The sequence below is a fragment of the Staurois parvus genome, unplaced genomic scaffold (genome assembly GCF_062004578.1).
Source record: "Staurois parvus isolate SC_StPar_1 unplaced genomic scaffold, SC_StPar_1.0 ptg000444l, whole genome shotgun sequence".
Lineage (NCBI taxonomy): Eukaryota > Metazoa > Chordata > Amphibia > Anura > Ranidae > Staurois > Staurois parvus.
The window spans coordinates 3,434,844-3,447,094 of record NW_028318240.1 but is presented as its reverse complement, the minus strand read 5'-3'; the positions used below and the strand labels follow the sequence as shown (position 1 = coordinate 3,447,094).

Sequence of the window (12,251 nt, the reverse complement as noted above, 5' to 3'; positions counted from 1 at the left end):
CATGAGAAACCTCAAAGTATGGTGTACCGGATCCATGAGAGTACCGGGAAAACACTTTGCATGCATTTTTCTTGATGAAAAAAGGCTCTGGACAGCATCTGGAAATGGAAGAGATAACAAAAATATTCCAAACGCAAACGCTTATAAACGCGGTTAGTCACGTTTACAAGCGTTTGGCGTTTGAACGCTGATCAAATCTACTCCTGAACACAAGTTTTGTGCTTTCAAAAAAACGATTGTAAACTCAACTGCCTGTAAACTACTGTAAACGAAGATGTGTACATGGACACATAGGAGAACAATAGGGAGAGTTCAGGGCTGCTGAAAAAAACGCAGAAAAGCTCCTAAACGTGAGTTTATCAGCTGCAGTGTACATGGAGCTCTAAGAGTAGGTTCTAGTATTGACCCATCAATCAGCTATACCTGGGGTTACCAAGATTGGATAGGGTCCAAACTGCAAACCCTAAAGTTTCACTTGAATGGGTTTTGGAGATCTCCATTGTTTTTGAGCAGAGAGGGACCACTAAAAATATTCCTCATCAAAAGAAACAACAAATAGAGCCCTCCAATGTATACCAGGCAGTGGCAAAGCCTTTTCAAGCATCTTCTTGATGTCTTCAAAATGATGTCCTTACACCATGCTTCATCTACACCATGCTCCATCTACACCATGCTCCATCTACACCATGCTCCATCTACACTATGCTCCATCTAAACCATGCTCCATCTACACCATGCTCCATCTACACCATGCTCCATCTACAGCATGCTCCATCTACACCATGCTGCATCTACACCATGCTCCATCTACAGCATGCTCCATCTACACCATGCTGCATCTACACCATGCTCCATCTACACCATGCTCCATCTACACCATGCTCCATCAGGCTGAAGTACACCTCCACAAGGCCCACACCAGAATAACGTGAAATTATCTAAAAACTGCTGGTTAAAATTTAGAGATGTGTACAACAGAAAAATTAGTTTCATTTCAAATTTGTTTGTTAGGTTAATACTTTTTTTTTCATAATATTTGTTATGTTAGAATGATTTGTTTCTGGAATTCATTTTGTACATTCGGATTTGTTTAGTATTATTATTATTATTACACAGGACTTATATAGCGCCAACAGTTTGCTCAACGCTTTACATTATGGAGGGACACAGTACAGTAACAATACAGTTCAATACAAGAGGGATTAGAGGGCTCTGCTCCTTGGAGCTTACAATCTAAGAGGGAGGGGATAGTGGTACAAGAGGTAATTAGCTGTGGGGGATGGAGTGGTAGGAGGAGCAGTGGATTCCAGTATTAGCTGGGGGCAGGATAGGCTTCCCTGAAGAGATAGGTTTTCAGAGTGCGCCTAAAGCCTGATAGCTTGCGGTAGGGAGTTCCAGAGGATGGGGGAAGTCCTGGAGAAGTCCTGGAGATGAGCATGGGAGGAGGAGACATGGGAGCTAGAGAGTAGGAAGTCTTGCGAGGAGCGGAGAGTACGGTTTGGGTGATATTTAGAGACAAGATCGGTGACGTAATTTGGGGCAGAGTTATGAACGGCTTTATACGTCAGTATTAGTGTTTTGAATTTTATCCGCTGGGCAATTGGAAGCCAGTGGAGGGATTGGCAGAGAGGTGTGGAGGACACTGAGTGGAGGCCAGTGGAGGGATTGGCAGAGAGGGATGGCAGATACAGAGCGGCTAGTAAAGTGAATGAGTCTGGCAGCAGCATTGATGATGGACTGAAGTGGGGATAGCCTGCGATGAGGTAGGCCAGTGAGGAGGGAGTTACAATAGTCGAGGCGTGATATAATAAGGGAGTGAATGAGTTGTTTAGTGGTTTCCGAGGTTAGGAACGGTCGTATCTTGAAGTATGTTTGTTATTTTCAAACTGATTCAAAATTCAAATTTACAATTCGAATTTCAGAAGACAACTATAAACATTCTAGTCTAATCTATTTATTCATTTTATTTTATTCTATTCTTTTCTATTCTATTCTACTTTATTCTATTCTTTTCTACAATAGTATTTTCTATTCTATTCCTTTAGTGTCTTGTTTATTCTATTCTGTGTGTTTTTCCATGTTTGTTGCACATTTTGTCTCTGTGTGTCTCGCTTCCCATGTTTGGCGTGCCAAGCGAGAAGCACATTTTTTGCACACATTCGCACACTACACAGTGTGAATGCAGCCAATGAAGGAAGCTGAGAAAAGGTGAAAGAAAAACTTAGAGATCTCTGCTTTAAAATTTGGGGATGAATTACATAACAGCGACAGCAGCTACAGAGATCAGTGATGGCTTGTTTCAAAAGCTCCTTAAGAATATGGAAGGTTATTTATTTCATAAGCCTGGACACAATTAAATATCCATGCTTTTGATAAACTTACTTGATTTCTGTAATGTTCACATCTTTGTATCCAGGGACACTGGAATAGACTGATCTCATCTGCATGGAGAGATGTGACAGGTAATTCATTATATGTGATGTTAATTCTAAGATAAATTATGCCAGCCAGATTTAAAAAAAAACCTTCTGATCACTCACCTCTGTTTTAAACTGAGCCTCAAAATCCTTATATTCTTCTGTTGTGGGGTCTTTCAGATTGTCTGTATACTCTATGTTGGTGATTCTTAGGTCAACAGTCACAGAGGTGTCAACGGACTTGACTACAGGAAAGAAAGAATTAGAACAAATATTAACAAATTTTTACGGATGTACAGTCATTGTTTAAAGTGCTTCTAAAGGTAACTGTTTGCTTCAGCTTTGGACAGAGTAGGAAAGAGAAGTTTTGGCATGTGTTTTTGGTGACTGTCGCAAGTTAGCCTGCAGTTTCTTGTTTGTGTTCTTACCTCCTTGCTGTAGTGCTGTTCCTGATCCCTTCTCATGTGTTTGTGCTCACCTATGGGCGTCATCTGCTGTCCTCTGGGTTTTATTTCCTTCCCTTCCATCACTTCCTGGCCCTCCTCCTTGTCTATATAAGACATGCTCAGTCTAGGCCACTTTGCCTGAGCAACTTCCTAGTTGTCGGAGCTCCTGTGTGTTGCTATTGCCTGTATCCTGCATTGACTACTTGTGTACCGACCCCGGCTTCATTCTCTGACTGTGCTTATTTTCCACCCGTCCTGACCTCGGCTAGTCTATTGGATTTCCGTTTGTCTCCCCCTATTGTACTCTGCTCCTGTGAGTGGCCTCCTTATCCTCAGCTGGGCGTACCTGGCGGCCGCGATCTGGTCCCAGCTTGCTGCAAGTCCATCCCCACCATCAGGGGCTCTGGTGAGGAAGCAGCCTGGGCTTTGACTCCGCACCCTGGGGAACCCTAAGTTGATTATCTACAAGGGCTCACTACCACAGGTACTGACAGCTGTCTAAGAGGGGATTTCCTTCACTCTGAAGTGGTGTCCTCTTACTTTTTGTGGTCTAACCCATAAAGAAGGAGGGGAAATATCTCCAATTGGACACAGAGAGAAAAAAAATCCTACAAGAAATTGAATTGTTTCATACCCTATCCAAAACTAAAAAAAAAGGCTTTTGATGTGATTTGAAGCCTAAATCCAGGTTTGCTATCCATTTAAATAGTTTGTTTTGGCCAAGCTGGCATAAATAAACTATTTCCTTTGCTAATGTCAGTGATCACATTTTCCCATTTATTGCCGAAACAAAAATCGAGTTAGGCCGAGCACTGCTCAGACATTCACAGGAAGCCTTGTATTTTGATGAATTAATGCAAGGCTTTGTTTGATTGGCTGTGATGGACAGGTGGGAGGATGACACCATGCTCTTCACCCCAGACATACAGAGGAAGCCTTGTATTCATTGATAAAATACAAGACTTCCTGTGAATGGCTGGACAACGCTCAGCTCAACCCAGTTTATTTACAGGAAACGAGACAAAAAGTTCCCAAACCACTACCGCAACACAACGATGTATACTGTAAGTACAGTACTTCAGCTTCGTTTGCTGGTCCTCTACTGATTGAGCTGTGGGAGGAAGGACCAACAGATGATCTCTGAGAACAACATTTGGGACAAGGTGCAACTGACCATGGGACATATAGTCCCGACACATGAAACTTCAAACTTAGTTATTTGTACAGTGTGCCTTCCATAACTACAATTTTGAGGAAGTGCTGCAAGGAGTGATTAAGCAAAGAGAAATACTTCTTTCTCACAACAAATGCTACTAAAAATATTACAATAATAATCAGTTATGTATACATAAAGGTGAAAAGACATTTTACAGTGAGGGTTTATATCTTCTTAACCTCCCTGGCGGTATGATTCTTTCCGATTTTTGGTGCTGAAAGCGGTACCATTTTTTTGCATGGAAATATGTAGTTTTTTATTGTAGGCTGTAATTTTTAGGAATAACTCACTGAAATCTGTCCGAACAAGAGTCTAGTAAACATCCCTTGTATGATAAAATTTGAACCACAAAATCATAAATTATAATTTAATAAATAATCATAAAAAATAATAATATAATAATAATAAATTTAATTCAATAATATAATCAAACCAAAAACACTGAAATTTGAAATACAGAGGCAAATTCGCACATCGCTGAGCAAAGTCGCAAAATCGTTTTCAGTGTCTGATGACGAATTTCCCCACAAATCATTATCACTCAATTCTGCAAGTGGTTCTGATTTACTATCACTGTTCTAAAACCGCTTTTGACCTAAAGGGACGCTTTTTGGCCGCCATGGACTTTTCTAAGTTTCCAGGCAGAAAGAACAGTCAAAATGCAGGCAGGGCGCCGGACAAAGCAGTAGGGACAAAATGTATGTGAAATGCAGTGAAAAAGCAATGACAGCAAAAATGCCATTTTTTAAAAATTTAAAATTTCCCGCCAGTTCCGCTGCCCGAACGTTCCGACGTCACAGGGACCGGAACACGGAAGCCAGATGCCGGCATCCGCCGGAGGAGATGGCCGGGGACGCTGCAGGGGACCCATCGTGGGAGCGAAGGACAAGGTAAGTGCTGCAGGGACCTCCAGAGAACGCTGCATGGTAAGCCCGAGTGTAGCTCGGGGTTACCGTTCTTGGTATAGAAATTCTACCCCGAGCTACACTCGGGAATACCGCCAGGGGGTTAAAAGAGTTCTATGGTCACATCTAGAGATGAGCGAATCGAAGTAGGCGAAGTGGAATTCGAGTCGAATATTGGAAAATCGAAATTTTTCCTAAAATGGCGGCGGACATGTGCGGCGACGGAGCGGGGATGTCTGGGAAGGCGCGCAGACAAGGCGCGCTGACCCATAATGCATTCCTTAATGACATGTGATCGCATTAGCCAATCAGCAGCCAGCCAGCCAGCACTGTGTAATGGTCGAGCTATAAATAGCGGCCATTTTAGAATTCTTCATTTGCCTCCAGTCATTCAAGAGAGGCAGACCGCTCTGTATTAGGGACAGAGTTAGGGCCACAGAAACGTTACTTGGAGACAGAGAAACGTTACTTAGGGACAGAGAAGCATTACTCAGGGACACAGAATTGTTAATGAGGGCCACAGAATCGTTACTTAGGGCCAAAGAAACGCTAGTTAGGGCCACAGAATTGTTACTCAGGGACAGACAGAATTGTTACTGAGTGCCAGAGAATTGTTACTTAGGGCCACAGAAACGTTATTAGGGCCACAGAATTGTTACTCAGGGACAGACAGAATTGTTACTGAGTGCCAGAGAATTGTTACTTAGGGCCACAGAAACGTTAGTTAGGGCCACAGAATTGTTACTCAGGGACAGGCACAGAATTGTTACTGAGGGCCACAGAACTGTTACTTAGGGCCACAGAAACGTTAGTTAGGGCCACAGAATTGTTACTCAGGGACAGACACAGAATTGTTACTGAGGGCCACAGAACTGTTACTTAGGGCCACAGAAACGTTAGTTAGGGCCACAGAATTGTTACTCAGGGACAGACACAGAATTGTTACTGAGGGCCACAGAATTGTTACTTAGGGCCACAGAAACGTTACTCAGGGACACAGAATTGTTACTGAGGGCCACAGAACTGTTACTTAGGGCCACAGAAACGTTATTAGGGCCACAGAATTGTTACTCAGGGACAGACACAGAATTGTTACTGAGTGCCAGAGAATTGTTACTTAGGGCCACAGAAACGTTAGTTAGGGCCACAGAATTGTTACTCAGGGACAGACACAGAATTGTTACTGAGGGCCACAGAACTGTTACTTAGGGCCACAGAAACGTTAGTTAGGGCCACAGAATTGTTACTCAGGGACAGACACAGAATTGTTACTGAGGGCCACAGAATTGTTACTTAGGGCCACAGAAACGTTACTCAGGGACACAGAATTGTTACTGAGGGCCACAGAACTGTTACTTAGGGCCACAGAAACGTTAGTTAGGGCCACAGAATTGTTACTCAGGGACAGACACAGAATTGTTACTGAGGGCCACAGAATTGTTACTTAGGGCCACAGAAACGTTACTCAGGGACACAGAATTGTTACTGAGGGCCACAGAACCGTTACTTAGGGCCACAGAATTGTTACTCAGGGACAGACACAGAATTGTTACTCAGGGACACAGAATTGTTACTGAGGGCCACAGAACCGTTACTTAGGGCCACAGAAACGTTACTCAGGGACACAGAATTGTTACTGAGGGCCACATAACCGTTACTTAGGGCCACATAATTGTTACTCAGGGACAGACACAGAATTGTTACTGAGGGACACAGAATTGTTACTGAGGGCCACAACCGTTACTTAGGGCCACAGAATTGTTACTCAGGGACACAGAATTGTTACTGAGGGCCACAGAACCGTTACTTAGGGCCACAGAATTGTTACTCAGGGACACAGAATTGTTACTGAGGGCCACAGAACTATTACTTAGGGCCACAGAATTGTTACTCGGACAGACACAGAATTGTTACTCAGGGACACAGAATTGTTACTGAGGGCCACAGAACCGTTACTTAGGGCCACAGAATTGTTACTCAGGGACACAGAATTGTTACTGAGGGCCACAGAACCGTTACTTAGGGCCACAGAATTGTTACTCAGGGACAGACACAGAATTGTTACTGAGGGACACAGAATTGTTACTGAGGGCCACAGAAACGTTAATCAGGGACACAGAATTGTTACTGAGGGCCACAGAACAGTTACTTAGGGCCACATAAAAGTTAATCAGGGACACAGAATTGTTACTGAGGGCCACAGAACCGTTACTTAGGGCCACAGAATTGTTACTCAGGGACAGACACAGAATTGTTTCTTGAGGGACACAGAATTGTTACTGAGGGCCACAGAACTGTTACTTAGGGCCACAGAAACGTTAATCAGGGACACAGAATTGTTACTGAGGGCCACAGAACCGTTACTTAGGGCCACGTAAACGTTAATCAGGGACAGACACAGAATTGTTACTGAGGGACACAGAATTGTTACTGAGGGCCACAGAACCGTTACTTAGGGCCACAGAATTGTTACTCAGGGACAGACACAGAATTGTTACTGAGGGACACAGAATTGTTACTGAGGGCCACAGAAACGTTAATCAGGGACACAGAATTGTTACTGAGGGCCACAGAACCGTTACTTAGGGCCACATAAAAGTTAATCAGGGACACTGAATTGTTACTGAGGGCCACAGAACCGTTACTTAGGGCCACAGAATTGTTACTCAGGGACAGACACAGAATTGTTTCTTGAGGGACACAGAATTGTTACTGAGGGCCACAGAACCGTTACTTAGGGCCACAGAAATGTTAATCAGGGACACAGAATTGTTACTGAGGGCCACAGAACCGTTACTTAGGGCCAGGTAAACGTTAATCAGCGACAGACACAGAATTGTTACTGAGGGACACAGAATTGTTACTGAGGGCCACAGAACCGTTACTTAGGGCCACAGAATTGTTACTCAGGGACACAGAATTGTTACTGAGGGCCACAGAACTGTTACTTAGGGCCACAGAATTGTTACTCGGACAGACACAGAATTGTTACTCAGGGACACAGAATTGTTACTGAGGGCCACAGAACCGTTACTTAGGGCCACATAAACGTTAATCAGGGACACAGAATTGTTACTGAGTGCCACAGAACCATTACTTAGGGCCACAGAATTGTTACTCAGGGACACAGAATTGTTACTCAGGGACACAGAACCGTTACTTAGGGCCACAGAATTGTTACTCAGGGACACAGAATTGTTACTGAGGGCCACAGAACTGTTACTTAGGGCCACAGAATTGTTACTCGGACAGACACAGAATTGTTACTCAGGGACACAGAATTGTTACTGAGGGCCACAGAACCGTTACTTAGGGCCACATAAACGTTAATCAGGGACACAGAATTGTTACTGAGGGCCACAGAACCGTTACTTAGGGCCACATAATTGTTACTCAGGGACAGACACAGAATTGTTACTGAGGGACACAGAATTGTTACTGAGGGCCACAGAACCATTACTTAGGGCCACAGATTTGTTACTCAGGGACAGACACAGAATTGTTACTCAGGGACACAGAATTGTTACTCAGGGACACAGAATCGTTGAATTAAAGAGTATGTCAGACAACATGCAGAGGAGTGGCAGAGGAGGCAATGTTTTAGGAGTGAGCAGACGTGGCAGCAGAGGAAGGGGTCGAGGCAGCACTATTCGCAGCCAGAGGCCAGTGCTCCCGGTGTCATCCAGCGGTCGTGTCTCCACCGACAACCCTGCCGTCATCGATTGGTTGGCTCGGTCGTCTTCCTCTTCCCAGGTCACCTCTGACACCTACAGCCAACGGTCGGTGGGTACGTCAGACACAACCGTTAGTTGGCATGGCCTGGGACCAAGCCCACTGAAATCACGTGTCCTCTACCTGTCCCTGTCCTTTGGTGTTCCCTCACCAAGCGAAGTATCGCATGCTGTGGGCTCAGCCCCACTGTACAGTGAGGAAGAGCTAACAGAGGGCGGTCAGGAACGGGGGGAGACATCCGCCTTTTCAGCAGCCAGGCGAAGAAGTAGTGGCGAGGAGAGTGGCTCGGTAGCCGGTCTAGAGACAGGTCTGTCTCCTGACCCAGACGCAGCCGAGGGGGTAGTAGTGAGGCAGAGACCCTACTTGATGATGAGGAGGTTGATCGCACTTGGCAGCCTCGTCGTCATCAGGCAATTTCTTCCGCATCATCAGGAGAAGAGGGTGGCAGCTTGGCAGCGAGCGAAACAGTCGGTGGGTTGCCCAGGAGGCAGCAGGGTCGCAGCAGTGTCAGTGGAGCCAAACGGCCACGGAGTAGAGCACCAGCTCCACTGCAGCCTACCACCACGGCCAGTAGTGGTGCCGGTGTGCACGGAGGAAGCAGCAGTCAGCCAGTGAGGAGTATCGGGGGCAAAGTTTCCTACTCGGCGGTGTGGCAATTTTTCGTCAAGCCGCCCGAGGAAGTAAACGTAGCCGTATGTCGACTATGTGGCCAGAAAGTCAAGCGTGGCCAGGGGGCCCATGTTGGGACTACAGCGTTGCGGCAGCATATGCAGCGTCGCCATTTGGTGGCCTGGGAAAACCGTAATAAAGATACGGCGGTTCTGCCCGCCCCAGCCCCCGCTCCATCACCCGCTCCGTTACTTGCTCCGTCACCCGACGTCAATCGCCCTCCATCAGCCAGTCAAGGCTCCAACACCTCTGCTGAGGGGAGTTGTCGCTCGTTGGCATCTTCCGCTCGTTCAGATGCTCCTTCTCCTGCTACTCCTCTTCACGGATTCCGTCAGCAGTCTTTCTTGGAATCCGTTTCCAAGAGACAACAGTTTGCACGCACCCGACGGTGCAAAAGCTGAACGTCCTCCTGTCCAAGTTGCTGGTGCTGCAGTCCCTCCCTTTCCAAGTGGTGGACTCAGCACCTTTCCGAGAAATGATGGCTTGTGCCGCGCCGCGGTGGAGAGTGCCAAGCCATCATTTCTTCGCCAAAAAGGCAGTGCCAGCCCTGCATTCACATGTAGAAGACATGGTGGGCCAGTCTTTGAGCATGTCGGTCTCTGCCAAAGTGCACGGCAGCGCCGACGTGTGGAGCTGTAACTACGGTCAGGGACAGTACATGTCATTTACGGCCCACTGGGTGAACGTGGTGCCGTCACAGCCGCACCAGCAACTTGGACAGGTCACGCCGCTTTTGCCTCCACGTTTGCACATCCTTGGTCCACAAAAGATGTCCGCCTCTACCACCTCTTCTTCCGCCGTGTCCTCAGCCGCCACCCCCGTGCCAAGTCCTATTACCCGACCGGCATATCACATGTGCAGGGCGCAACGGTGTCACGCTGTTCTGCACCTGGTATGCCTTGGCGAACGTAGTCACACAGGGGAGGAACTTCTCAGTGTAATGAACAGAGAAATCGACAGATGGCTGTATCCGCGCAAACTGAAAATCGGAACCATGTTGACCGACAACGGAAAGAACATGGTGTCTGCTCTGCGTCAAGGAAGGTTGTGCCATGCGCCATGCATGGCTCACGTGTTCAATCTGGTTGTCAAGCGGTTCCTAAAATCCACCATCCCACTGCAAGACATCCTTAAAATGTCACGTAAACTTTGCATGCATTTCAGCCATTCCTACACCGCAAAGCACACCCTCATTGAGCTGCAGCGGCAGAACGGAATTCCACATCATCGCCTGATCTGCGACGTTGCAACAAGGTGGAATTCAACCCTACACATGTTAGACCGCCTTTACGAGCAGCGAAAGGCCATCACCGATTTCCTGATGTTACAAGCAGATAAAGGTACTCCCCTGTGTAACTTCGATGTCAGCCATTGGCAGCTCATGCGTGACACCTGCCGCTTGCTCTGGCCCTTTGAGGAGGCCACGCTATTCGTGAGTCGGCAGGACTATGGGATGAACGACGTCATTCCTCTGTTGCACGTCCTTGAACAAATGCTGTTAACAATGGCAGGTCAGGGTGCGGTAGACGTGGCGCACAGATCTCAACGCCACATGACCCCTGTGGGGGCAGGACAGGAAGAAGAGGAGGAGGTAGAGGAGGACATTTGTGCTCAGGAATTATTGAGTGAAATGGGTGGTTTTTCCACTCAGCGGACAGGAGTGGAGGAGCAGGAGCATCTGGTAGAGGAGGAGGAGGAGGAGACAGAGGACCCAGACGCACCGTGGCAGTATGCTGTGGAGATGGAGGCAGGGAGTCCCTTGCATTCCGTGGCACAAATGGCCCATAGCATGCTCGGTTGCTTGCGTACCGACAGCCGAATAATAACCATCAGACAGAGGGATGACTTTTGGCTGTCCACCTTGTTGGACCCTCGCTACCGTTCAAAAATGGTGGCCTTTTTCACACCTGCTGAGAGGGAGGCCAAAATAACGTACTATAAAAACCACCTATGTAGTCAGTTGGTCTCTGCCTTTATGCGCCAACGTCCATCCTCAGACACTGTGGGCCCTGTGCGCTCGCGTTCCGCTGCCATGGCAGCAGGGGAGGGGTGGGGTGGTAGGAGCAGTGGCAGCTCCACCAGCAGCGGCTGCCTCAGTCTGCAGTCGATGATGAGTAGCTTTCTTCACCAGCGCAGTGAGGAAACTACTAACCAGCCGCAGCAGCAGCAGCAGCATCAGGTGGACCTGGAGCAGGAGCTCAAACAACAGGCTTGGGTCTACTTGGACAGCACCCTGCCAACCGAGGTAGACAATCCCCTTGACTACTGGGCAACGAAACTTGACCTTTGGCCCCAACTAGCTGAATTTGCCCTTGAAAGACTGTCATGCCCGGCCAGTAGCGTGGCATCGGAGCGCGTGTTTAGTGCGGCAGGAGGTATTGTAACTCCGCGGAGGACACGACTGTCCACCCAAAGTGTGGAGAGACTCACGTTTGTGAAAATGAATCAGGCGTGGATTAGTCTGGATTTCAAACCACCAGTTCCTGACACAACTGACTAAATCCGCCATGAATCATGCCTCAAACATGTGCCACTTTCAGGTCTCCTCACACACTGCTGGTGTGTTCTATTTTATGTCATAGGGTGCTGGCAGATTACGGGCCTCCCATAGCTGCTGCCAGGCCCCTAATCTGCCATAGGCCCCTATATACCGCCTCCTCATGCTGCTGCCAGGTCCAGAGTCTCTCATGGGTCCCTGTACGGCCTCCCATTGCTGCTGTCTCCATCGCCACACTCTGCCATGTGCCACTTTCAGATCTCCTCACACACTGCTGGTGTGTTGAATTTTTTGACATAGGGTGCTGGCAGATTACGGGCCTCCCATAGCTGCTGCCAGGCCCCTAATCTGCCATGGGCCCCTATATAC

General features: G+C 47.3%; 1 protein-coding gene across 1 annotated transcript in view; it reads right to left on the bottom strand.

Moving 5' to 3' along the window:
• Positions 1–12,251, bottom strand: part of LOC149453960 (uncharacterized) — an 80,950-nt gene that overhangs the window by 22,908 nt on the left and 45,791 nt on the right. Inside the window, exons 5-6 of the mRNA XM_089687994.1 lie at positions 2,541–2,662; positions 2,383–2,441 (exon numbers count right to left, since the gene is read on the bottom strand). Coding sequence (XP_089544120.1) covers positions 2,383–2,441; positions 2,541–2,662 — 181 coding nt within the window. The remainder of the gene's footprint in view (positions 1–2,382; positions 2,442–2,540; positions 2,663–12,251) is intronic.